General features: G+C 40.0%; 2 protein-coding genes across 2 annotated transcripts in view; one reads left to right on the top strand and one right to left on the bottom strand.

The window, feature by feature from the left end:
* Positions 1-2,543: 2,543 nt before the first annotated feature.
* Positions 2,544-26,496, bottom strand: part of LOC122695071 (keratin-associated protein 9-2-like) — a 30,913-nt gene continuing 6,960 nt past the window's right edge. Inside the window, exon 2 of the mRNA XM_043904551.1 lies at positions 2,544-3,583. Within this exon, the coding sequence (XP_043760486.1) occupies positions 2,994-3,583 (590 nt within the window). The 3' untranslated portion in view covers positions 2,544-2,993. The remainder of the gene's footprint in view (positions 3,584-26,496) is intronic.
* LOC122695057 (keratin-associated protein 9-2-like) lies at positions 22,216-23,601 on the top strand. The gene has a single exon (XM_043904535.1). It carries the CDS (start codon positions 22,255-22,257, stop codon positions 23,107-23,109), a length of 855 nt encoding a protein of 284 aa, XP_043760470.1. The 5' UTR covers positions 22,216-22,254; the 3' UTR covers positions 23,110-23,601.

The following is a 26,496-nucleotide window of genomic DNA, read 5'->3' as shown; positions in this document are numbered from 1 at the left end:
GCAATATTGTAATTATCCTCTAATTAAAAATAGTATTTAAAATAATTACATCCCAATTCCATTTGATTTCTACAAAATCAAATTGATCATAATATATGAGCATTCAATATCTTAAATTTCATCACCTGTTAACTTCAGTAGAAGTTTTTAAGCCAAATGGAGAATTTTGACTATGACAGATAACACTTCTGCTGTGCAAGGGTAGTGGAAAGAGAAAATACTCACAGTGAAGAGTGAGTCAGTACACATGCTCATTATATATATGTGTGTGTGTGTATATATATATATATATATATATATATATATTTTTTTTTTTTTGAAAAATGTGCCCTGAGGAAATGATGCTCTTTGCCTATTTACATGTGGTAAAAGGACTGACTGACTGGATTGAGCCAAGGGAGAAGCAAGAGTGGAAAGTAAAGGGATTTGAAGAATTGTTTAGATGGAGGTGTGAGGGCAGAAAGTGTTTCCCACTGTGTCCCACATCAATGACCTCCAGAGCGTTTACCACAAAGAAAACACTGGACAGCAGCAAGTTTGGGATATCTTACCCCATCTCTTTCTTTAGGTGCATCGATGTTTATACATGAACGGAGTCCATGGTGGTAGGGATGGCAGGTTTGTGTGAACCAACAGCACAAGCTCGCTCTGACCACGGCTGGCCCTGCTGTATATGCTGCTGGTCAGAAGCAGAGAATAATATCCCTCAGGAAACCCAGCCAGCTAACTTGAAGGCAGGTTAGTTTTCCTGTTAGACTACGTGTGCATGGAAAAGACAGCAATTCCTCTTTACTAAGATTCCATGTTATAAACATGGATTGTTATCCCTATCAGCAGTACTATCCACCAGCTTACAGTAATATTGTCATAGGATTCTGAATAGTAAAACTTAGGACCCACAGACCCACTTTTTGATGAACAAGATCAACAGGAAGCAAATGAACAAGGGATCTACTTGTTCTACCATACATCACATGACAGAGATGGCTGACCCATGGAAAATTAGAATCGTCTTGTTCAGTTCAGTTCAGTCACTCAGTCATGTCCGACTCTTTGTGAGTGCATGGACTGCAGCACACCAGGCTTCCCTGTCCATCACCAGTTCCTGGAGCTTACTCAAACTCATGTCCATTGAGTCGGTGATGCCATCCAACCATCTCATCCTCTGTCATCCCCTTCTCCTGCCTTCAATCTTTCCCAGCTTCAGGGTCCATTCAAATGAGTCAGTTCTTCACATCAGGTGGCTGAAGTATTGGAGTTTCAGCTTCAGCATCATTCCTTTCAATGAATAGTCAAGACTGATTTCCTTTAGGATGAATTGGTTGGATCTCCTTGCAGTCCAAGGGACTCTAAAGAGTCTTCTCCAACACCACAGTTCAAAAGCATCAAGTTTTTGGCACTCAGCTTTCTTTATAGTCCAACTCTCACATCTATCCATGACTACTGGAAAAACCATAACTTTGACTAGATGGACCTTTGTTGGCAAAGTAACTCTCTCCTTTTTAATATACTGTCTAGGTTGGTCATAACTTTTCTTTCAAGGAGCAAGCATCTTTTAATTTCATGGCTGCAGTCACCATCTGCAGTGATTTTGGAGCCCCCTAAAAGAGTCTCTCAATGTGTCCATTGTTTCCCCATCTATTTGCCATGAAGTGATGAGACCAGGTGCCATGATCTTAGTTTCCTGAATGTTGAGTTTTAAGCCAAGAGTATTGAGCCTCTTTCAGTTTCATCAAGAGATGGCTGGCCCATGGAAAATTAGATGGTCTTGGAGATTGCAGTAAGAACCAACTTAGAGATGACAACACACGAGGTTGATCTGTTGTTTCTGAATACGGTACATACTTCGACCTAATGGCCACTATGTGGTTCCCAAATAGGTAGTACCATGTATAACCACAAAGGTAGTATACGTGGTTGCAGAAAGTGAAGTAGCAGTGAACCCTCTCACTTTAACTCAGGGTGACATATATGGGAATCTGTTCTTCCCCTCCCCATGGATCTACACTCTCCTGGATTGAAGGGTTTAATACTATAAAAGTCACATCTTTTAGGGAATATAGTCTATGTTTAAACTGTCACCTGGTCATTTTGGACTCCTCATCTAGATAGACCAGTGGGCAGAGAGAGGAGTTACTAATTGCTGAGGGATAATTATCGTGAAAAGATAGAGGGCAGGGAGAAATAGTGTGAGCATAATTTCCTTGGAGTATCTCATGGTGTGTCCAGGCCCAGCTGTAGATAACCACATGAACAATGACAGCAACTATAGCTTGCCAAGGGCATAGTCACTGAGGTTCAGACATCTATTAATAGTTCCTTGGGATGTAAATGTAAGTGCCCTTGAGCAGGAACAGAAGACTTCATCCTGGATGAGTCTGTTTATTATTAGGTAAATCACACTACACAATGAAATGGGTTTTTAATAATGAGATAATAATTAGGAAGGGGGCTAATATGATGCTCATAATGGATAAAGCATATGATATATAAATTTCTATGTCAGGAAGGTGGTGCAATAAATCAAACACATATAGAAGAATTGTGGTACACCATTTATTGAGAAACATATGGGTAAACATCAAAGTGATCGTAAAAGGAGAAAGCATGATACAAGAACTATGAGGATAGCAAAAGAGAAAATATGATTATAAAGATTATGATAGGCTGCAGAAACCTATAGAAACATTCTGAGATCTCGTTTTCTTAAGTTACTCAGAAGAACTAGATGGTCAATCCTATTTTCAGAGTCAAAACCAAGACATGCTTCCTTATCACAGATGCAGGAAGTTGGCACATGGTCCTCCTACACCAGAGGAAGACAATTGGAGGAAGCTAATTCACAAGCTCTTAAGCAAGGAGATGAGTAACTGAAATTCTGGTAGAGCATGCCAGTTGTCAGCAAAGTCTAAGAAGTGATTTTGTTTGTGCCCAGGTAGCAAGTCAATTAATAGAAGGTGTTGTATAGGGACAGTGGCTCCTTGGCAAGGTGATCAGCAGCAGGAAGGCTGGCAGCAGCTGGACACACAGGTAGGGCGGCAGCAGGTGGTCCTGCAGCAGGTGGTCTGACAGCAGACAGGGCGGCTGCAAGGCTGGCAGCAGCTGGATCCACAGCTCTGGTCTTGGCACCCAGGCAGGCAGCAGCATGTGGGGTGGTAGCAGGTTCTGTGGCAGTACACGGGTGCACAGGAAGCTGGCTGGCAGCAAGACTGGCAGCACCTGGACCCACTGCAGGTTTGTCCACAGCTGCTGGATCCACAGCAGGTGGGCTGGCAGCAGGTGGTCACACAAGTAGGTTTGCAGCAGGTGGTCCTACAGCAGGTGTTTTCACTAGTCTGACAGCAAGTTGGTGGGCAGCAAGGACGACAGCAGGTGGACTCACAGCAGGTGGGCTGGCAGCAGGTGGTCACACAAACAGGCTTGAGGCAAGTGGTCCTGCAGCAGGTGGTCTGACAGCAGGCAGGGCGGCAGCAAGGCTGGCAGCAGCTGGACCCACTGCAGGTGGGCTGACAGCAGGTGGTCACACAGGTGGGTTTGCAGCAGGTGGTCCTACAGCAGGTGTTTTCACTAGTCTGATAGCAAGCTGGGGGGCAGCAAGGCCGACAGCAGCTGGGCTCACAGCAGGTGGGCTGACAGCACGGGGAGCAGCAGGAGTGAGTCATTTTGTCAGTGGTGGAGTGTGGACTTCTGTTTAGAAGTGAGTTTCTCAGATTCTGAGGACTGCTTCTGTTCTGGGGCTTTTTATACACTGGACCCCCAATGTTGGGACCAATAAGCAAGACTTTCCTTGTTGTGTATGTTGTTTTTGCAGTCAATGGGAAATTATCCAAGAGGAAATGATTTCTTTAGTGTTTTGAGGCCTCTGTAAATTAGTGTTTGATCTTCTTTTTAATTAGGACTAGTACTTAAGAACCTTTTCCAGAAGGGAAAAAGAATAAGGAATCATCCCAGCAGCATGTCTGGTCATGTGACATCATCAGGTCATGGGATAGTTCTTCCTGCCTTGGCCAGGGTCGGAGCAGTCATCTTTTCTTTCTTCCTTTGACTACACTTAGGTTGAGACTTGCTGGATGTTGATGCATTCTGTGATGAATGAAGCCAGCTAAAGTCCAAGTGTGATGTCAGAGGAAGTCTGAGATTCAAGACGATCACGTGTATCTATATACATGTCTTTCAAATCAGTAGTGACTGACCTAAAATGTTTCCCAGCTTTATTAGGTACATTTAGGTAGAAGATGTTGGCACATTGTTCTTCACTAGCAATTCGGCACCAAAGCTGGAATAGAGGCAAAACCTGTACCCTGTTTTCAGACATCAATTCATTAATGTCCCATAACTATTTTTAGCTGGATCAATCACCTCTGATGAGACATCACAACTTGCACATACTTTCTTTTATAATTTGTGACAAATAGGTAGATAGGATGATAACTTTATGGATTTATAGATTTCAATAAATGTCAAATGTGTCAGCCATAATTTCTTAGAGTTTTTTCTGCCCTATTTTCTCTCTTTTAGGTACATATGTAAGAGTGTAATTGCCATGTCATAGGGAAAGCAGATAGTCAACAGTGGTAGAAACAATAAAAGTGTTTCACTATTTCACTACAGTGGTGTATGTACTCTCCTGATATGAGACTTCTGAATTCTACTGGTGTGTATCTATCCTTGTTTGTTTGTTTTAAACTGTGCTTTAATTGACACGGTGTTATATTGTTTATAGTTGTTCCAACATAATAATTTGATATTCATAGATGTTGCAAAGTTATCACTGCAGTAAGTCTAGTTAACGTTAACATCTGTCACAATTGATAACTACAAAGTCTTTTTTCTTGCATGAGAGCTTTTAAAATCTACTTTTCTAGCAACTTTCAAAGATTTCAGTATTATTCACTATGGTCACTATGCTGTACATCACATCCCCCATGCATTTATTTTATAACTGGAAGCCTGTACCTTGTGATCCCATTTACCTGTTTCACCCACCCCACCCCCACCTCTGGCTACCATGGATCTGTTCTATCTATGAGCTCAGTTTTAGAAAAATTCTTTTAAGATTCCATATATAAGTGAAATCACATGGTATTTGCCTCTCTCTAACTTATTTCATTTAGCTTAATGCCCTCAAAGTCCATTCATATTGTCATAAATGGGAAGATATCCTTCTATTCATCACTGAATAACATTCCATTATATAATATGTTCCTTGTTTTCTTTATCCATGTATCCATTGACAGCCACTTTGGTTGTTTCCATGTCTTGGCTAGTGTAAACAGTGCTATAATGAACATGTGGCTGCATAAATCTTTTTGAGTCCGTGTTTTTGTTTTCTTCAGATAAATGCCAAGAAGTAGACTATTTAGATCATATTCTATTCTCCCCATGTCCTATTTTTAATTTTGAGGAAACTCCATAATGTTTTCCATAGTGACTGCATGAATTCCCATTTCAACTAACAGGGAAAGGGGTTCCCTTTTTTCATATTCTCATTAAAACTTTGTATGTCTTGACACTCTTATGATAGCCATGCTAAATCCGGTATGAACTGATATCTCATTGTGGTTTTGATTTGCATTCCTGTTGATTAGTGATATTAAACACCTTTTCATGTATCTGATGGCCATTTGCATGTCTTCTTTGGAAAAGTATGTCTTTAGAACCTCTGCCGATTTTAAATGAGGTTGTTTCATTTTTGCTATTGAGTCATGTGAGTTGTGAGTCATGTGAGTTATTGAGTTATGCATTTTGAATATCAACCCTTTATGAAATATGATTTGAAAATATTTTCTCTCAATTCAATAGGTTTCCTTTTCATTGTGTTGATAGCTTCCTTTTCTAGGCATAAACTATTTAATTATTCCCACTTTTAGATCTGTTGCCTTTACTTTTGGTGTCAAATCCAAAAAGTCAACACTCAGACCAATGTCAAGGAGCTTCCTATCTTTTTTCTCTTCCAGGAGTTTTATAATCTCAGGTCTTAAGTTCAGGTCTTTAATCGTTTTAGAGTTAATTTTTGTGGATGGTGTAAGAGAGGAGTCCAGTTTCATTCTTTGGCACATGGCTGCCCAGTTTTCCCACCACTATTTGTTTAAAAGATTGCAATTTCCTTATTGCATTAATATATTCTTGGCTCCTTTGTAATAAATTAGTAGGTCATGTAGTGTGTGGACTTATTTTTGGCCTCTTTATTCTATTTCATTGATCTAAGTGCCAGTTTTTTCCACTCCATCCTGTTTTGTTTAATAGAGCTTTGTAATACTGTTTGGAATCAAGGAAGATGATGCTTCCAGCTTTGTTCTTCTTTTTCAATATTGCATTGGATATTTTGCGGTTCCACACAAATTTTAAATTTTTCCTTTTTTCTGCCATTGGAATTACATTATCATTTATCCTTTCTACTGCTGTTGACTATATGTTTCCCCATTACATGGCAATTACACGCAAACATATACATCTAAAAGAGAGAAAATGGGGCCTAAAAGCTTTAAGAAATTGTGGCTGAGATTCAACATTTGTCGGAATATATAAATTTACAGATTCAAACATACCTTAGTTATTCTACTATCTAACCTGCTTGTCACAAGTTGTAGAAGAAAGTATATGCAAGTTGGGATGTCTCACCAGAGGTCATTAACCTAACTAGAGAATAGCACTGAAATAGAAAGGAAGGGATGCTGTTTGAAAATAGGATTCAGCTTTTGCCTCTATTCCAGTTTTGGTGCTGATTTTCATTTGAAAAACAATGTGCCAACCATCCTCTATTCAGATGACCCTGATGAAACTGGGAAACACTTCAAACTAGTTTTCAAATATAGATATATACAAATACATGTGGAAGTCTTAACTCTGACTTTGTCAGAGACCGGGCTTGAACTCAAGCAGGCTTCATTCATCACAGAATGCATCAGCATCCCGACCCTTTTGAGGCATGCCCCAGTCAAAGGAACAAACCTGAGAAAGGAGAACTATTCTGACCTTCACAGAGCCATCAGCAACTACCCCGTGACTAGATGATGTCACAGGACCAGAAATGCTGCTGGTGATGATTCCTGACTTTTTCATTTCTAGGAAAGATTCTTAAGTACTAGACCCAATTAAGGAAAAGATCAAACACTAATTTACAGAGGCCTCTCTATAAAACACTAAGAAAGCAACTTCCTCCATGACAATGATCAACACTACAACAAAAACATAAAGAACAACCAGGAAAGTCCTGCTTCTTGGTCCCAACATTGGGGGTCCAGGATATAAAGCCCCAGAACAGGAGGAGTGAGCAGAATCTGAGAAACTCACTTCTGAACGGGAGTGCACCCTCCTCACAGACCCAATGGCCCACTCGTGCTGCTCCCCGTGCTGCCAGCCCACCTGCTGTCAGCCCATTAGCTGCAGGACCACCTGCTGTGAGTTCAGCTGCTGCAAGCCCTGCTGCCCCCCACCTAGCTGTCAAACCACCTGTTGCAGGACCACATGCTGCAGACCTACTTGTGTGACCTCCTGCTGTCAGCCCACCTGCTGTGGGTCTAGCAGCTGTGGGCAAACCTTCAGTGGGTCCAGCTATGGCCAGCCTTGCTGTCAGCCAGCTCGCTGTGGTCCTGTGTACTGCCACAGAATCTGCTACCACCCCACGTGCTGCTGCCTGCCTGGGTGCCAAGCCCAAGAATGTGTATCCAGCTGCTGCCAGCCTTCCTGTTGCTGATCACTTCACCAAAGTTTCCCCATCCCCACACAACATCATTTGTTAACTAGCTTGCTATTGTGTGGACAAAATCACTTACTAGACTTCGCCGACCACTAGCATGTTCTACCAGAATTTCTGTTAGTCATCTCCTGTTTAAAAGCTTGTGAGTCAGCTGAATGGAGTGAAAAGGGCTTCCCCCTATCTCTTCCTTCCCTGTGTGGGGATAATATATCAATTTCATGCATCCTTGATATGGAGTTTGTCTGGGTGTTAACTCTGATGTCAGGATCGACTTCCTAGTCATTCCAAATAATTTATGAAAACAAATCCTCATAACATTTTCATAGGTTTCTGCAACTGACCATAATCTTCATAAACATATTTTCTTTATCGGTGTACTCGGGGATCCTGTAACTTGCTTTCTTTCTTAAGACCACTTTGTGTTGTCTTCCTAGATGCAGGAGTCTGATATACTTGTTTCTTAATAAATTCGATTCCACAATTCACTCCATAATGTGTTTGATTTATTGTACAGCATTGCTGATATATGAACATGTATCCATATTGCATACCATATGAGCTATACAAACTGAGGTGCAAACATCCTGCCATTAACTAATTCATATATTTTTAGATGAGAAATTTCACTGTGAAATATTATGTAGCTAATGATGGACAAGCTGAGATCCCAGGCAACTTCTGTTTTTGCTTAAGGACACCTATATTTACATGAAAACATAAGCAGAAATGATATCCAATACTGAGGTCTATTATGTTATGAAACTGAATTGCTACTTTAACAATGGGAGGAATGATACATCCCTCACATTTAACAGCTGGGGCTTCCTAGGTGGCTCAGTGATAACGAATTCACCTGCCAAAGCAGGAGACATAGGAGATGCAGGTTCCATCCCTGGGGCAAGTAGATCCTCTGCAAAGGAAGAGGCAACCCACTCCAATATTCTTGCCTAGAGAATCCCATGGATAGAGGATCATGGCCGGATCATACAGTCCATGGAGTTGCAAAGAGTCGGACACAGCTGAGGGACTGAGAAAGCACGCATACATGCATATATAATAGATAATGCCTGTTACAACGTCATCCCTATATCCATTTCCTACAATGCAGCAAGCAGCAGTTACATGTTAAAGCAGTAGATGCGTTTAGAGCTCTCGTGAAAGCGTGGAGCCTTTCCTGTCTCGGGGCAGTTCAGCCACTAATGCAACTCAACTGTATCAGATATTTTTAGAATCCATTGTGTCATCACAAGAGAAAGTCCATATAAAGGGACTTGTTTCTTAATATCACACAAGTCAAATTCTGAATTGTCTCCTTCTCCTGAATTTCTACTGAAAGAGCAAGGAATTAAATAATTACCTGAAAAAAAAGTGCTCTTTCAGTAGAAATTCAGGAGGAGACAGTTCATGCATTGTCAGTGATACCATCCAACCATCTCATCCTGTGTCGTCCCCTTCTCCTCCTGCCTTCAATCGTTCCCAGCATCCGGGTCTTTTCCAATGAGTCAGTTCTTCATATCAAGCGTCCATATTATTGGAGTTTCAGCTTCAGCATCAGTCTTTCCAATGTATATTCAGGACTGATTTCCTTTAGGATTGATTGGTTGGATCTCCTTGCAGCCCAAGGGACTCTCACGAGTTTCCTACAACACCACAGTTCAAAAGCATCAATTCTTCAGGGCTCAGCTCTTTTTATGGTCCAACTGTCACATCCATACATGACTACTGGAAAAACCGTAGCTTTGACTAGCTGGACCTTTGCTGGCAAAGTAATGTCTCTGCTTTTTAATATGCTGTCTAGGTTGGTCATAGCTTTTCTTCCAAGATGCAAGCATCTTTTAATTTCATGGCTGCAGTCACCAACTGTAGTGATTTTGGAGCCCCCCAAAATAAAGAAGAGGTTAAACTGGTACAAAATGACTGGTATCAAAATTGCAGGAAAACCAACACCTTCCATTTTTTGTCTTTGATGGAGCACTAAACTCTGCTCTTCTCCATGGGTGTAGTATTTTTCTGGTTAATACTTTGGTCTGGAAGAGAAGAGTTTTTAGGGACTCACACTGGACCTTTGTTTCTATCATGATTCTCACTTTGCATGTCTGGAGATGCTCTTCTGTTGCAAGGGCTACAGGCAACTGACAGGCTCCAACTGTTAGTGAGTTTAAGATCTGCATCAGATTTAGAGTTAAGGCCATGTTCTTCCTATCAATCCCTAGCTAATAGCTAGACATCATGCGGGAACTAAAGTTTGAACCTTTCTTCTTTAATTTTATTCATTCATTTATTTTTGGCTGTGCTGGGTCTTGGTTGCTGCCCACAGCCTTTCTCTAGTTGCTGCAAGCAGGGGTAGCTCTCTAGTTGCGGTGTGTGGGCTTCTCATTTTGGTGGCTTCTCTTGTGGTACACGGGCTTTAGGGCATGAGGCCTTCAGTAGTTGTGGCATTTGGGCTCTAGAGCACACACTCAGTAGTTGTGGCCCTCATGCTCTGCAGCATGTGGCATCTTCCTTGGCCAGGGATCAAACCCATATGCCCTTCATTGACAGGCAGATTCTTTACCCCTGGACCACCAGGGAAGTCCAAAGCCTTGAACTTTTCTTATCAACATAGGACTTGTTAATCGTAATCGTTGCTTCGATTATTTCCATTTGGTTGACCACAGTGTTGTTCAATCTACATGGCAAGTCTTATATCCTTGTTAAATGTTATCTCTTTCACACTTTTCTTTGAAAGATGTTAGATTTACTTTGCAATTTGTAGCCCTCAAATTGTGATATTCCTGTTCAGTTCAGTTCAGTTCAGTCACTCAGTCGTGTCCGACTCTTTGCGATCCCATGAATCGCAGCACGCCAGGCCTCCCTGCCCATCACAAACTCCCTGAGCTTGCTCAAACGCATGTCCATTGAGTCGGTGATGCCATCCAGCCATCTCATCCTCTGTCTTCCCCTTCTCCTGCCCCCAACCCCTCCCAGCATCAAGATCTTTTCCAATGAGCCAACTCTTCACATGAGGTCATCAAAGTACTGGAGTTTCAGCTTCAGCATCAGTCCTTCCAATGAACAGCCAGGACTGACCTCCTTTAGGATGGACTGGTTGGATGTCCTTGCAGTCCAAGGGACTCTCAAGAGTCTTCTCCAACACCACAGTTCAAAAGCATCAATTTTTCGGCACTCAGCTTTCTTCACAGTCCAACTCTCACATCCATACATGACCACTGGAAAAACCATAGCCTTGAACAGACGGACCTTTGTTGGCAAAGTGATGTCTCTGCTTTTTAATATGCTATCTAGGTTGGTCATAACTTTCCTTCCAGGGAGTAAGTGTCTTTTAATTTCATGGCTGCGATCACCATCTACAGTGATTTTGGAGCCCAAAAAATTTTAGCCACTGTTTCCACTATCTCCCCATCTATTTCCCATGAAGTGATGAAACCAGATGCCATGATCTTAGTTTTCTGAATGTTAAGCTTTAAGCCAACTTTTTCACTCTCCTCTTTCACTTTCATCAAGAGGCTTTTTAGTTCCTCTTCACTTTCTGCCATAAGGGTGGTATCATTTGCATATCTGAGGTTATTGATATTTCTTCTGGCAATCTTGATTCCAGCTTGTGCTTCTTCCAGCCCAGTGTTTCTCATGATGTACTCTGCATGTAAGTTAAATAAGCAGGGTGACAATATGCACCCTTGATATACTCCTTTTCCTATTTGGAACCAGTCTGTTGTTCCATGTCCAGTTCTAACTGCTGCTTCCTGACCTGCATACAGGTTTCTCAAGAGGCAGGTCAGGTGGTCTGGTATTCCCATCTCTTTCAGAATTTTCCACAGTTTATTGTGATCCACACAGTCAAAGGCTTTGGCATAGTCAATAAAGCAGAAATAGATGTTTTCTGGAACTCACTTGTTTTCTCGATGATCCAGAGGTTGTGGGCAATTTGATCTCTGGTTCCTCTGCCTTTTCTAAAAGCAGCTTGAACATCTCGAAGTTCACGGTTCACATATTGCTGAAGCCTGGTTTGGAGAATTTTGAGCATTACCTTACTAGTATGTGAGATAGGTGCAATTGTACGGTAGTTTGAGCATTCTTTGGGATTGCCTATTCCTGTTATGTTAGTGTAAACTTCCTTTTGGCTCATTTCTGCAATAATATTTAAGAGCTAGTTGCATTACATGTCATAGAAGTCTAAGTGTATTTTATTTATTTATTGAGGAATAGTTGCTTTACAACATTGTGTTAGTGTCTGCTTTACAAGAAGTGAACCAGCTATGTGCATACATATACTCCGTCCCTCTTGGACCTCCCTTCCTCGCCACCCCCATCCCACACATTCTAGGTCACCACAGAGCACTGAGCTGAGCTCCCTGTGCTATATAACTAGTTCTCACTTTCTATCTTTTATTATACATGGCAATTTATAGATGTCAATTCCAATCTCTCAATTCATCCCACCCCCTCTTCCCTCCCTGTGTCCACATGTCTGTGTCTCTATTCCTGCCCTGCAAAAAGGTCATCTCTACTGTTTTGCCAGGTTATGTGTGTGTGTGTGTGTGTGTGTGTGCGTGCCCATGTATACATGTTAATACATGATATTTCTTTTTCTTTTTCTGACTTAACTTCACTCTGTATGAAGACTCTAGGTCCATCCATATCTCTGCAAATGACCAATTTCATGCTTTTTTTGCCTGAGTAATAGTCTATTGTATATATGTACCACATCTTCTTTATTCATTCATCTGTTGATAGACATTTAGTTTGCTTCCATGTCCTGGCTATTGTAAATAGTGCTGCAATAAACACTGGAATGCATGAGGCTTTTTGAATTATCGTTATCTCGGGGTATATGCTCGGTAGCAGAATTACTAGGTCATATGGCAGCTATATTTTTAGTTTTTTTAAGAAATCTCATACTGTTCTCCATGGTAGCTCTATCAGTTTACATTCCATTAATAGTAGAAAAGGATTCCCTCTTCCTCACACCTCCAGTATTTATAATTTGTAGATTTTTCAAATTATATTTTTAATTGATAACACAGTCTCCAATCTTTTTCAAAATGCAAATGTAAAACTCAGTGGAATAGGTTTGTCTTACAAACTTGTCTGGGTTTTCACATTTGCATGGCTATTGATCAGATGAAAACATTGAATTGTTTTCATAATTACAAGGTTGGTTTAGCATTTGAACATTAATCGATGTTTGAAAATAACAGTAATTGAAAAACTACAGGAGAATAATCATAAGGGTATCTCAACAGGTAAAGAGAAAGCATTTTAGAAATGTCAACACATTTCCAATATAGAATACCTTAGCAAGGAATAGGAAACCTCTAGTTACTCTGATGGAAACAATCTAGCAAAAAGGACAGAAAGCTTCCTGTTGAATTATGAAATATTGAGAGTTGTCCCTTCTAGAGAGAATGCACAAAGATATCTTCTTCACCATTCTGCTCAACTGTACCAGTGAACTAGGATAAGAAAAAATTTTACAAGATGAAAAAGCTGCTGACTTCAGACTATACTACAAAGCTACAGTCATCAAGACAGTACAATACTGACACAAAGACAAATAAAGATCAATGGAACAAAACAGAGAGCCTAGAGATAAATCCATGTACCTATGGACACCTTATCTTTGACAAAGGAGGCAAGAATATACTAGGGAGAAAAGAGAATCTAACAAGTGGTGCTGGGAATAGTGGTCAACCACCTGTAAAAGAATGAAACTAGAATACTTTCTAGCACCATACACAAAAATAAACCCAAAATGGATTAAAGATATAAATGTAAGACCAGAAACTATAAAACTCCTAGAGGAAAACAAAGGCAAACACTCTCTGACATAAATCACAGCAGGATCCTCTATGACCCACCTCCCAGAGTAATGGAAATAAAAGCAAAAATACACAAATGGGACCTAATTAAACTTAAAAGCTTTTTCACAACAAAGGAAACTATAAGCAAGGTGAAAAGACAGCCCTCAGATTGGGAGAAAATAATAGCAAATGAAGCAACTGACAAAGACTAATCTCAAAAATATACAAGCAGCTCATGCAGTTCAATACCAGAAAAATATAAATAACTCAATCAAAAAATGGGCCAAAGAACTAAACAGACATTTCTCCAAAGAAGACACTGATGGCTAGCAAACACCTGGAAAAATGCTCAACATCACTCGTTATCAGAGCAATGCAAATCAAAACCACAATGAGGTACCATCTCACACCAGTCAGAATGGCTGCTATCCAAAAGTCTACAAACAATAATGCTGGAGAGGGTGTGGAGAAAAGGGAACCCTCTTACACTGTTGGTGGGAATGCAGACTAGGACAACCACTATGGAGAACAGTGTGGAGATTCCTTAAAAAACTGGAAATAGAACTGCCATACAACCTAGCAATCCCACTGCTGGGCATACGCACTGAGGAAACCAGAACTGAAAGATACACATGTACCCCAATGTTCACTGCAGCACTGTTTACAGTAGCTAGGACATGGAACCAAGCTAGATGTCCACTGGCAGATGAATGGATAAGAAAGTTGTGGTACATATCAACAGTGGAATATTACCCAGCTATTAAAAAGAATACATTGGAATCAGTTCTAATGAGGTGGATGAAAAAGTAAGTCAGAAAGAAAAACACCAATATAGTATATTAATGTATATATATGGAATTTAGAAAGATGGTAACAATGACCCTGTATGCAAGACAGCAAAGAGAAACATACAAAGAATAGACTTTTGGACTCTGTGGGAGCAGACGAGGGTGGGATGATTTGAGAGGATAGCATTGAAACATGTATATTACCATATATGAAACAGATGACCAGTCCAAGTTCGATGCATGAAACAGGGCACTCAAAGCTGGCACACTGGGACAACCCAGAGGGATGGGATGGGGAGGGAGGTGGAAAGGGGGTTCGGGATGGGGGATGCATGTGCACCCATGGCTGATTCATGTCAATGTGTGGCAAAAACCACTACAATCTTGTAAAGTAATTAGCCTGCAATTAAAGTAAAGAAATTAATTTTTATAAAAGATAAAAAGGCTGCTAGCCTCATCATTCATCATTGTTCAGTAGCTCAGTCATGTCCGACTCTTTGTGATCCCATTAATGGCAGCACGCCAGGCTTCCCTGTCCTTCGATCTCCCAGAGCTTGCTCAAACTCATGTCTATTGAGTTGGTGATGCCATCCAATCATCTCATCCTCTGTTGTACACTTCTCCTCCTGCCTCCACTCTTTACCAGCATCAGAGTCTTTTCTAATGAGTTGGCTTATAACACTATTTAAATAGCTAACACATGGAAGCAACCTAGGTATACATCAATAAATGAATGGGTAAAGAAGATATGATGTGTGTGTGTGTGTGTGTGTGTGTGTGTGTGTACACACCAAAGGAATATTACTCAACCATAAAAATGAATTAAAAATTGCCATTTGAAGCAATGTGAATGAAATTAGGGCAGAAATAAATGCAAAAGAAACTAAAGAGACCATAGCAAAAATCAACAAAGCTAAAAGCTGGTTTTTTGAAAAAATAAACAAAATTGACAAACCATTAGCAAGACTCAATAAGAAACAAAGGGAGATGAACCAAATTAACAAAATTAGAAATGAAAATGGAGAGATCACAACAGACAACACTGAAATACAAAGGATCATAAGAGACTACTACCAGCAGCTCTATGTCAATAAAATGGACAACTTGGAAGAAACGGAGAAATTCTTAGAAAAGTATAACTTTCCAAAACTGAACCAGGAAGAAATAGAAGATCTTAACAAACCCATCACAAGCAAGGAAATCGAAACTGTAATCAGAAATCTTCCAGCAAACAAAAGCCCAGGACCAGACGGCTTCACAGCTGAATTCTACCAAAAATTTAGAGAAGAGCTAACACCAATCTTACTCAAACTCTTCCATAAAATTGCAGAAGAAGGTAAACTTCCAAACTCATTCTATGAGGCCACCATCACCCTAATATCAAAACCAGACAAAGATGCCACAAAAAAAGAAAACTGCAAGCCAATATCACTGATGAACATAGATGCAAAAATCCTTAATAAAATTCTAGCAAACAGAATCCAACAACATATTAAAAAAATCATACACCATGACCAAGTGGGCTTTATCCCAGGAATGCAAGGATTCTTTAATATCCACAAATCAATCAATGTAATACAGCACATTAAGAAATTGAGAGATAAAAACCATATGATTATCTCAATAGATGCAGAGAAAGCCTTTGACAAAATTCAACACCCATTTATGATTAAAACTCTCCAGAAAGCAGGAATAGAAGGAACATACCTCAACATAATAAAAGCTATATATGACAAAACCACAGCAAGCATTACCCTCAATGGTGAAAAATTGAAAACATTTCCCCTGAAATCAGGAACAAGACAAGAGTGCCCACTCTCACCACTACTATTCAACATAGTTTTGGAAGTTTTGGCCACAGCAATCAGAGCAGAAAAAGAACTAAAAGGAATCCAGATAGGAAAAGAAGAAGTGAAACTCTCGCTGTTTGCAGATGACATGATCCTCTACATAGAAAACCCTAAAGACTCTACCAGAAAATTACTAGAGCTAATCAATGAATATAGTAAAGTTGCAGGATATAATTAACACACAGAAATCCCTTGCATTCCTATACACTAACAATGAGAATGCAGAAAGAGAAATTAAGGACACAATACCATTCACCATTGCAACAAAAAGAATAAAATACTTAGGAGTATATCTACCTAAAGAAACAAAAGACCTATACATAGAAAACTATAAAACACTGATGAAAGAAATCAAAGAGGACAGAAACAGATGGAGAAACATACCATGTTCATGGATTGGAAGAATCAATATTGTCAAAATGGCTATTCTACCCAAAGCAATCTATAGATTCAATGCAATCCCTATTAAGCTACCAATGATATTTTTCACAGAACTAGAACAAATAATTTCTCAATTTGTATGGAAATACAAAAAACCACGAATAGCCAAAGTAATCTTGAGAAAGAAGAATGGAACTGGAGGAATCAACCTGCCTGACTTCAGGCTCTACTACAAAGCCACAGTGATCAAGACAGTATGGTACTGGCACAAAGACAGAAATATAGATCAACGGAACGGAATAGAAAGCCCAGAGATAAATCCACACACCTATGGACACCATATCTTTGACAAAGGAGGCAAGGATATCCAATGGAAAAAAGACAACCTCTTTAGCAAGTGGTGCTGGGAAAACTGGTCAACCACTTGGAAAAGAATGAAACTAGAACACTTTCTAACACCATACACAAAAATAAACTCAAAATGGATTAAAGATCTAAATGTAAGACCAGAAACTATAAAACTCCTAGAGGAGAACATAGGCAAAACCCTCTCCGACATAAATCACAGCAGGATCCTCTATGACCCACCTCCCAGAATATTGGAAATAAAAGCAAAAATACACAAATGGGACCTAATGAAACTTAAAAGCTTTTGCACAACAAAGGAAACTATAAGCAAGGTGAAAAGACAGCCCTCAGATTGGGAGAAAATAATAGCAAATGAAGCAACAGACAAAGGACTAATGTCAAAAATATACAAGCAACTCCTGCAGTTCAATCCCAGAAAAATAAATGACCCAATCAAAAAATGGGCCAAAGAACTAAACAGACATTTCTCCAAAGAAGACATACAGATGGCTAACAAACACATGAAAAGATGCTCAACATCACTCATTATCAGAGAAATGCAAATCAAAACCACAATGAGGTACCATTACACACCAGTCAGGATGGCTGCTATCCAAAAGTCTACAAGCAATAAATGCTGGAGAGGGTGTGGAGAAAAGGGAACCCTCTTACACTGTTGGTGGGAATGCAAACTAGTACAGCCGCTATGGAAAACAGTGTGGAGATTTCTTTAAAAACTGGAAATAGAACTGCCATATGACCCAGCAATCCCACTCCTGGGCATACACACCGAGGAAACCAGATCTGAAAGAGACACGTGCACCCCAATGTTCGTCGCAGCACTGTTTAAGCAACCTAGATGCCCATCAGCAGACGAATGGATAAGGAAGCTGTGGTACTTATACACCATGGAATATTACTCAGCCGTTAAAAAGAATTCATTTGAATCAGTTCTAATGAGATGGATGAAACTGGAGCCTATTATACAGAGTGAAGTCAGCCAGAAAGATAAAGAACATTACAGCATACTAACACATATATATGGAATTTAGAAAGATGGTAATGATAACCCTATATGCAAAACAGAAAAAGAGACACAGATGTACAGAACAGACTTTTGGACTCTGTGGGAGAAGGCGAGGGTGGGATGTTTTGAGAGAACAGCATCGAAACTTGTATATTATCTATAGTGAAACAGATCACCAGCCCAGGTTGGAAGCATGGGACAAGTGCTCGGGCCTGGTGCACTGGGAAGACTCAGAGGGATTGGGTAGAGAGGGAGGTGGGAGGGGGGATCGGGATGGGGAATACATGTAAATCCATGGCTGATTCATGTCAATGTATGACAAAACCCACTACAATATTGTAAAGTAATTAACCTCCAACTAATAAAAATAAAGGATAAAAAATAAATAAACACAATATAAGTAAATAAAATTCAGTGCCATATACATATGATCATAACCATGTTAAATTATGTTTATAATTACAAGGTTGGTTTAACATTTGAATGTTAATCAATGTTTTAAAATCATAGTCATTGAAACAAACAGAGAATAACTGTAAGAGAATCTCAACAGGTAAAGAAAAAGCATTTTAGAAATTTCAGCACATTTCCAGTATAGAATACCTTAGTTTAAGGAATAGAAAAATTCTAGTTATTCTGTTTGAGACAATCTACAAAGAAAGAGAAAGCTTCCTGTTGAGTTGTGAAATAATGAGAGCTATCCCTCCTACACAGAGTATACAGAGATATCCTTCTGACCATTCTGTTCAACATTGTACTGCAAAGCCTACCTAGGCCTAGTGGTCTAGGGAAGGAAAAAAATTTAACAAGATAAAAAAAATTTACAAGATAAGTGTTATGACACTATTTACAATAGCCAAGACATGGAAGCAACCTAGGTGTCCATCAGCAGATGAATGGGTAAAGATGATGCAGTATACTCAACCATTAAAAAGAATTAAGTATTGCCACTTGCAGCAATGTGAATGGACCCATAGAATATCATACTAAGTGAAGTCAAAGCCAAACATCATATGATATCACTTACTGTGGAATCTAAAACATAATATTAATACAAATGAATCTATATACAAAACAGAGACAGACATAGAAAACAAAGCTTTGGTTGCTGAAGAGGAAAGAGAGCAGAGGAGGGATAAATTAGAAATATGGAATTAACAAGAGACACACTTCTATATATCAAATAGATAAGCAACAAAGATTTACTGCATAATACAGGAAATAGTAGTTAGTAACTTGCAATAACCCTAGTGTGAAATAATCTTAAAAAGCCTATAAACATATAAATATAACTGAATCACTTTGCTGTAGTCCTGAAAGCAACACAATATTGTAAATCAATTATTTCAATTAAAAATGCTGCTAGGAAATAAATAAAGCTGCAGTTACCTGTAGATGATGTGATTGTGCTTGTAAAATTTCAAAACACCTATTGCTAAGCTTTAAAAATAATAAAGGAGTTTGATTACAAGGTCAACATACATAAGTCCATTTTTATACTTCAAAGCAGTTGAAAAATTTCAATTATACTGTAGAAAATGGCATAGAAATGAGCATATCTAGGAATAAGTCAAGTGAAAGATAGGCAAGACCTCTACAGAGAATAGAATAGACGTTTGACCAAGCAATTCTATGAGAAATCTACTCCTAGGTTTATATCCAAACAAATGTTTATATGTGTTTACCCAAAAAATCTGTACAAAAAATTTAAACAAGCATTCTTTTTTAATAGTCCTAAAATTATAGAAAGCCTACTTGTTTATCAGGACAGTCAACAAATCGTGTCATATTAACACAATGGAAGATTATACAACAATGACAATGGATAAATTACAAATAATTTCATTGTTCAATCTCACAATCATAATGTGAAAGGAGGTCAATTCTATATTCTTTCAATTATATAAAGATTAAAAAAAGTCAGAGCTGACTTACAGGGTTGTAAGTCAACAGAGCATTTAGCAACCTTTCGGGATGACTGAGGGGGTATAATTTTGAGGGAACAGGGTTAACTTCTATTGCTTAACCTGCTGGTATTGACAAGGGTTTGTTCATTCTTGTAAGAATCTATGAGCTTGAAAATTAATAATTTTCATTTTATCATTTGCTTTTCAAATAAATGGTATAACTAAAACATGTTTAAGCATGTTAGAGGTCTAAACAATAGATTAGGTATTAACTAATTCAATTCTATCATTAAAAGAAAGAAAGGGAAAGAGCGAGAGAAGGAAAGAAAGAAGGAGAGGAAAGACGGAGGGAAGAAGGAAAGGAAGGATTGAAGGAAGAAGGAAGGAAAGATGGAAGAAAGAGGAAAGAGGACAATAAAAAGAAAGATTACAATGATGAAGATGCTATCATTAAGATGAGATCATCGACTCTGTTGATAAACAAGGGTGGGACTAGAGTCACCAGCTCTCCCGGGTTTGCTGAGAATTGCCCCAATTATTCAGCGGGTCACTGGATGAGCCTCATCCAGGGAAATTCCTCTGTCCTGGAAAAATCAGGACTATCGATCACCCGAGAAGTAAAGTACTGAAACTTTCTCAGTCCCAGTGTACAGTTTCTGCTTCTACTCACCTGTTTTGATTCTGCTTTGCCATGAGAAAGAGATTATGCCAGACACCATCTAACCAACTGTGATAGAACTGGGATACATGGCAGGGGGTGGGTGTAGGGGGTACATAGGGATGCCTGTAGTGGTCTAGAGTCAGGCTTTTGTAGGTAAACAGATTTGAACTCTGACATGGATTCAATTTGTCATTGTGAAGATGTCAGCCATTATGCCCCTCACCCCAGGGGAACTTCCCAGATTCCATATAGCAAAAGGACCAAAGCTGGAGAAGGACAATGCTATAACCCTTCCAGGCCAGCTAGAACTATATCACATGATCACATTATGACTGAGCAGGAACAATACGTATGATGGGATCACCTTCTTTTTTTTTTTTTTTTTTCCTAGTTTTTGCAATGGATACTTAGTTTACTGATTTTTAGCTTTTCCATACATTTCCCTCTAAGTATGGATTTAGCTGCATTTCATGTTTTTTTTTTTTTTTTTTTTTTTATTATTTTTTTTTTTTCCCGTGGGTTTTGTCATACATTGATATGAATCAGCCATGGATTTACATGTATTCCCAATCCCGATCCCCCCTCCCACCTCCCTCTCCACCCGATTCCTCTGGGTCTTCCCAGTGCACCAGGCCCGAGCACTTGTCTCATGCATCCCACCTGGGCTGGTGATCTGTTTCACCATAGATAGTATACATGCTGTTCTTTTGAAATATCCCACCCTCACATTCTCCCACAAAGTTCAAAAGTCTGTTCTGTATTTCTGTGTCTCTTTTTCTGTTTTGCATATAGGGTTATCGTTATCACCTTTCTAAATTCCATATATATGTGTTAGTATGCTGTAATGTTCTTTATCTTTCTGGCTTATTTCACTCTGTATAATGGGCTCCAGCTTCATCCATCTCATTAGGACTGGTTCAAATGAATTCTTTTTAATGGCTGAGTAATATTCCATGGTGTATAAGTACCACAGCTTCCTTATCCATTCATCTGCTGATGGGCATCTAGGTTGCTTCCATATCCTGGCTATTATAAACAGTGCTGCGATGAACATTGGGGTGCACGTGTCTCTTTCAGATCTGGTTTCCTCAGTGTGTATGCCCAGAAGTGGGATTGCTGGGTCATATGGCAGTTCTATTTCCAGTTTTTAAAGAAATCTCCACACTGTTTTCCATAGCGGCTGTACTAGTTTGCATTCCCACCAACAGTGTAAGAGGGTTCCCTTTTCTCCACACCCTCTCCAGCATTTATTGCTTGTAGACTTTTGGATAGCAGCCATCCTGACTGGTGTGTAATGGTACCTCATTGTGGTTTTGATTTGCATTTCTCTAATAATGAGTGATGTTGAGCATCTTTTCATGTGTTTGTTAGCCATCTGTATGTCTTCTTTGGAGAAATGTCTGTTTAGTTCTTTGGCCCATTTTTTGATTGGGTCATTTATTTTTCTGGAATTGAGCTTCAGGAGTTGCTTGTATATTTTTGAGATTAATCCTTTGTCTGTTTCTTCATTTGCTATTATTTTCTCCCAATCTGAGGGCTGTCTGAGAGGAAAAAATCTATGAATTATTATCAATTAGAAACACTTTTAAAAGATTCATAACATCTAGGAAACAACTTCCTCATATACAATCCCTTCAGTGACTATGGAAAACAAGGCAAACAACAATAAGGAAAAATCTGCTTATTGGTTCACACCCTGGGAGCCCAGTATATAAAAGTACAAGAATTGAAGAAGTAATCAGAATCTGAGACACTCACCTCTGAACAAGAACCCACACACCACCCTGAGACCATGACCCACTCCTGCTGCTCCCGTTGCTGCCAGCCTACCTGCTGCAGGACCACCTGCTGTAGGACCATATGCTTCCAGCCCACCTGTAATGGATCCAGCTCTTGTGGGTCCAGCTGCTGCCAGTCCAGCTGCCCCGCAACTTGCTCTCAAACCACCTGCTGCCAACCTACTTGTGTGACCACCTGCTGCCAGCCCACCTGCTGTAGGACCACCTGCTGCAAACCCACCTGTGTGACCACCTGCTGCCAGCCCATCTGCGGTGGGTCCAGCTGCTGCCAGCCTTGCTGCCGCCCTGCCTGCTGTCAGACCACCTGCTGCAGGACCACCTGCCTCAAGCCTACTTGTGTGACCACCTGCTGCCAGCCCACCTGCTGTGAGTCCAGCTGCTGCCAGCCCTCCTGCCCCCAAACTTGCTGTCAAACCACTGAAACCACCTGCTGCAAACCTACTTGTGTGACCACCTGCTGCCAGCCCACCTGCTGTGAGTCCAGCTGCTGCCAGCCCTCCTGCCCCCAAACTTGCTGTCAAACCACTGAAACCACCTGCTGCAAACCTACTTGTGTGACCACCTGCTGCCAGCCCACCTGCTGTGGATCCAGCAGCTGTGGACAAACCTGCGGTGGTTCTAACTGCTGTCAGTCTTGCTGCCAGCCAGCTTCCTGTGCACCCGTGTACTGCCACAGAACCTGCTACCACCCCACATGCTGCTGCCTGCCTGGGTGCCAAGACCAGAGCTGTGGATCCAGCTGCTGCCAGCCTTGCAGCCGCCCTGTCTGCTGTCAGACCACCTGCTGCAGGACCACCTGCTGCCACCCCAGCTGTGTGTCCAGCTGCTGCCAGCCTTCCTGCTGCTGATCACTTTGCTAAAGAATCACTGTCTCACAAATCAATAATCTTACCACCTGATTTGGCATTTCAGAACAAATTTTACTTCCAAATGTTGCTGAAAGCAACATTCTGTCACCAAATTTATGTTATTCATTTCCCTGTTTAAAAGTCTGAGGATCAACTTGATGGAGTGTGAAGGAATTTACCTTAATTCTCTTCTTCTTATGTGTGGGTCATGTTCCTGCTTCCTGCATCCTAGATAGTGTTGGTCTCTGATTTGACTCAGAAACCAGAATCTTCACCTTCTCTCTACATGCAACTTAGGAAGATACATGCTTATGACTTTCTGCAGTTTCTGCTACTTATCTTTATAATAACCTTCATAATCATGTTTCTTTTCAATGTACCCATGATTCTTGTATCCTGCTTTCTTCTTTTCCTAATCACTTTGAGTGCCTCCCTAGAAGCAGGGAATCTTGCTTAAATTTCCAAATAAATCTTGTGCCACTATTAATTCCATATTGTGTTTGGTGTTATTATATAGCATTCATGATGTGAGGATTTACACACATGTGCATATGATATGCACTATTCATTCTAAGATCATACAGTCCCCCACAATTATTATTTGCATTTTTCACATGAGAAAATGTCCAACTTGATAGAATATCTCAAAAGGAACATTTGCCACTTTTACCAGGTAAAGAAATAGAACTTGCTGCCATCACTTTCAAATTCTCTCTTTCACTCATTCCTAAATGTAGGCACGTTCACTTTATATAAAGTTTCTAATCTTTATATAAATGAGAATATAGAATTGACTAATTTCTCTTTATGTTATGACTGTGAGACTCCTTCATGTAATTATCTGTAGTCCATTCATTTTCCTTGCTGTCTAATCTTCCACTGAATGAATACGACATGTTTTATTTGTTTACTGTTGATATATATGTAGATCATTTTCAGTTTGGAGCTAATAAAAGTAGTGTTGCTATGAATGTTTTACAACAAGTCCTTTGGTACACACATATAAACATTTTTGTTGGAAAAACTCTGTAAGAATTGCTTGGACAGAATGTTTATACACTCTCTGTAGAGGTCCTTCCCATTTTATTCAATTTCCTTCTAGGTATTTTAAAGTCTAAGTTATAAGACATAACTAGGACTAGAATCAATTTATGCAAAGGCACTTTACAGAAAAATTGTGATATCAAGACGAGCAGAAATTCCTCTAGCCTGATGAGGATTTGAATAATGAATGTGTGTTTCTTAAATATAGTTGGGATTGTCAGTCGTGGAGGTTCAAAGTCAAGAGAGGCACACGTGCAAAGGTTAGCAGCACAGCCAAGCACTGCAGGGGAAAGAGACTGCACCTGAGTCTTCCAGTCCCTTAGGAAAGACCACATGTTTGACATGATTGCATGAGATGCCACTCAGCATTCCGTCTTACCAAACACTTCTTCTGATTGCTTACAGAATAACCTTCTGATTGTTATTTGACTTTCCTCTTAGTTCTTCATGCAGATAGAAATGACTGATCAAGTAGATTATGAAAATTATACCACAATTATAATTGTGATCCAGAAACTGGAATATTAATTTATGGCATGGATAAATTGTTATCATTCAATAGAGGACTCAATTGTAATATAATACAGTAATGTAATATAATACAGTAATGTAATACTAGAACATAACACAGTTTTCTGTATGTAAATAAAAGCAGATTTCTGAGTCTGCAAGAATCATTTCAGTTGCTTGCACATTGGTCAAAATAATAAAGATCAACTTGAATGGGAATACCAGACCACCTGACCTGCCTCCTGAGAAATCTGTATGTAGGTCAAGAAGCAACAGTTAGACCTGGACATGGAACAACAGATTGATTCCAAATTGGGAAAGGAGTACATCAAGGCTGTATGTTGTCACTCTGGTTATTTAATTTACATGCAGAGTACATCATGAGAAATGCTGGGCTGGATGAAGCACAAGCTGGAATCAAGATTGCCGGGAGAAATATCGATAACCTCAGATATGCAGATGACACCACCCTTGTGGCAGACAGAGAGGAAGGAACTAAAGAACCTCTTGATGAAAGTGAGAGAGGAGAGTGAAAAAGCTGGCTTAAAACTCAACATTCAGAAAACTAAGATCATGGGATCTGATTGCATCACTTAATGGCAAATAGATGGAGAAACAATGGAAACAGTGAAAGAATTTATTTCTGAGGCTCCAAAAATCACTGAAGACGGTGACTGCAGCCATGAAATTAAAAGACGCTTACTCCTTGGGAGGAAAGTTATGACCAACCTCGACAGTATGTTAAAAAGCAGAGATATTACCTTGCCAACCAATGTCCATGTAGTCAAAGCTATGGTTTTTCCAGTAGTCATGGATGGATGTGAGAGTTGGACTATAAAGAAAGCTGAGTGCCAAAGAATTGATGCTTTTGAACTGTGGTGTTGGAAAAGACTCTTGAGAGTCCCTTGGACAGCTAGGAGCTACAACCAGTTCATCCTAAAGGAAATCAGTCCTGACTCTTCATTGAAAGGACTGATGCTGAAGCTGAAACTCCAATACTTTGGCCACCTGATGCAGAGAACTGACTCACTAGAAAGGACCCTGAAGCTGGGAAAGATTGAAGGAGGAGAAGGGGATGACAAAGGATGAGATGGTTGGATTGCCTCACTGACTCTATGGACATGAGTTTGGGTAAGCTGCAGGAGTTGGTGATGGACAGGGAAGCCTGGCATGCTGCAGTCCATGGGATCGCAATGAGTTGGACATGACTGAGTGACTGAACTGTACTGAAGTGAAAGAATTTGGGGAGAGAGCATCTTTTTGCCTAGGTGAATGGATGTCATAATTTCATGGTGCAATGTCTTATTATTTTAATGCTATGCCTTTGAGTGCTTCTGGACCTAGAGCAAAACAGCAATGTCAACAACCAATCAATCAATTATAGTGCTTGAACAAGACAGAGAATTTAGAGACTTCACAGAGACTCATTAATAGAAGGGACCCTTACAGTCCCCTGATAGAATTCACTCACAGAGGCTACAAATCAAAGATACAATATTCCAACTGTTTGATTGTTTAGTTGATGCTTCCATACCTCCAGTGGTGTGACTTCCTACTGCTGTGGTAACCCATTCCATTTTCAAGCATCTCTCATAAATAGGAATTGATTATTTTAGCATTTCTCCTTCCCTCAATCCAGTCTCCTGAATCTTTTTCTCACTGGGATCAGTTGTTAGACACTCAGAATGGCATTGCTGAGCTGTTACTCTTCCCAGGAGAAGACACCTGTACTGCAAAATCACATTCATTTCTCCCTTATCCTTGGCATGTGCTCTCCCACCTCTTGGGATGCACTTTTCATTATGCCCAGTATTTGCCTACTGACTACAGAAC

The sequence above is a fragment of the Cervus elaphus genome, chromosome 5 (assembly GCF_910594005.1).
Source record: "Cervus elaphus chromosome 5, mCerEla1.1, whole genome shotgun sequence".
NCBI lineage: Eukaryota > Metazoa > Chordata > Mammalia > Artiodactyla > Cervidae > Cervus > Cervus elaphus.
The sequence above is the reverse complement of the archived record's forward strand: the minus strand, read 5'-3'. Positions and strand labels throughout refer to the sequence as shown.

Bases quoted from the DNA above. Each gene is read 5' to 3' on its own strand.
- LOC122695057 (XM_043904535.1), top strand. From the start codon at position 22,255: ATGACCCACTCCTGCTGCTCCCGTTGCTGCCAGCCTACCTGCTGCAGG.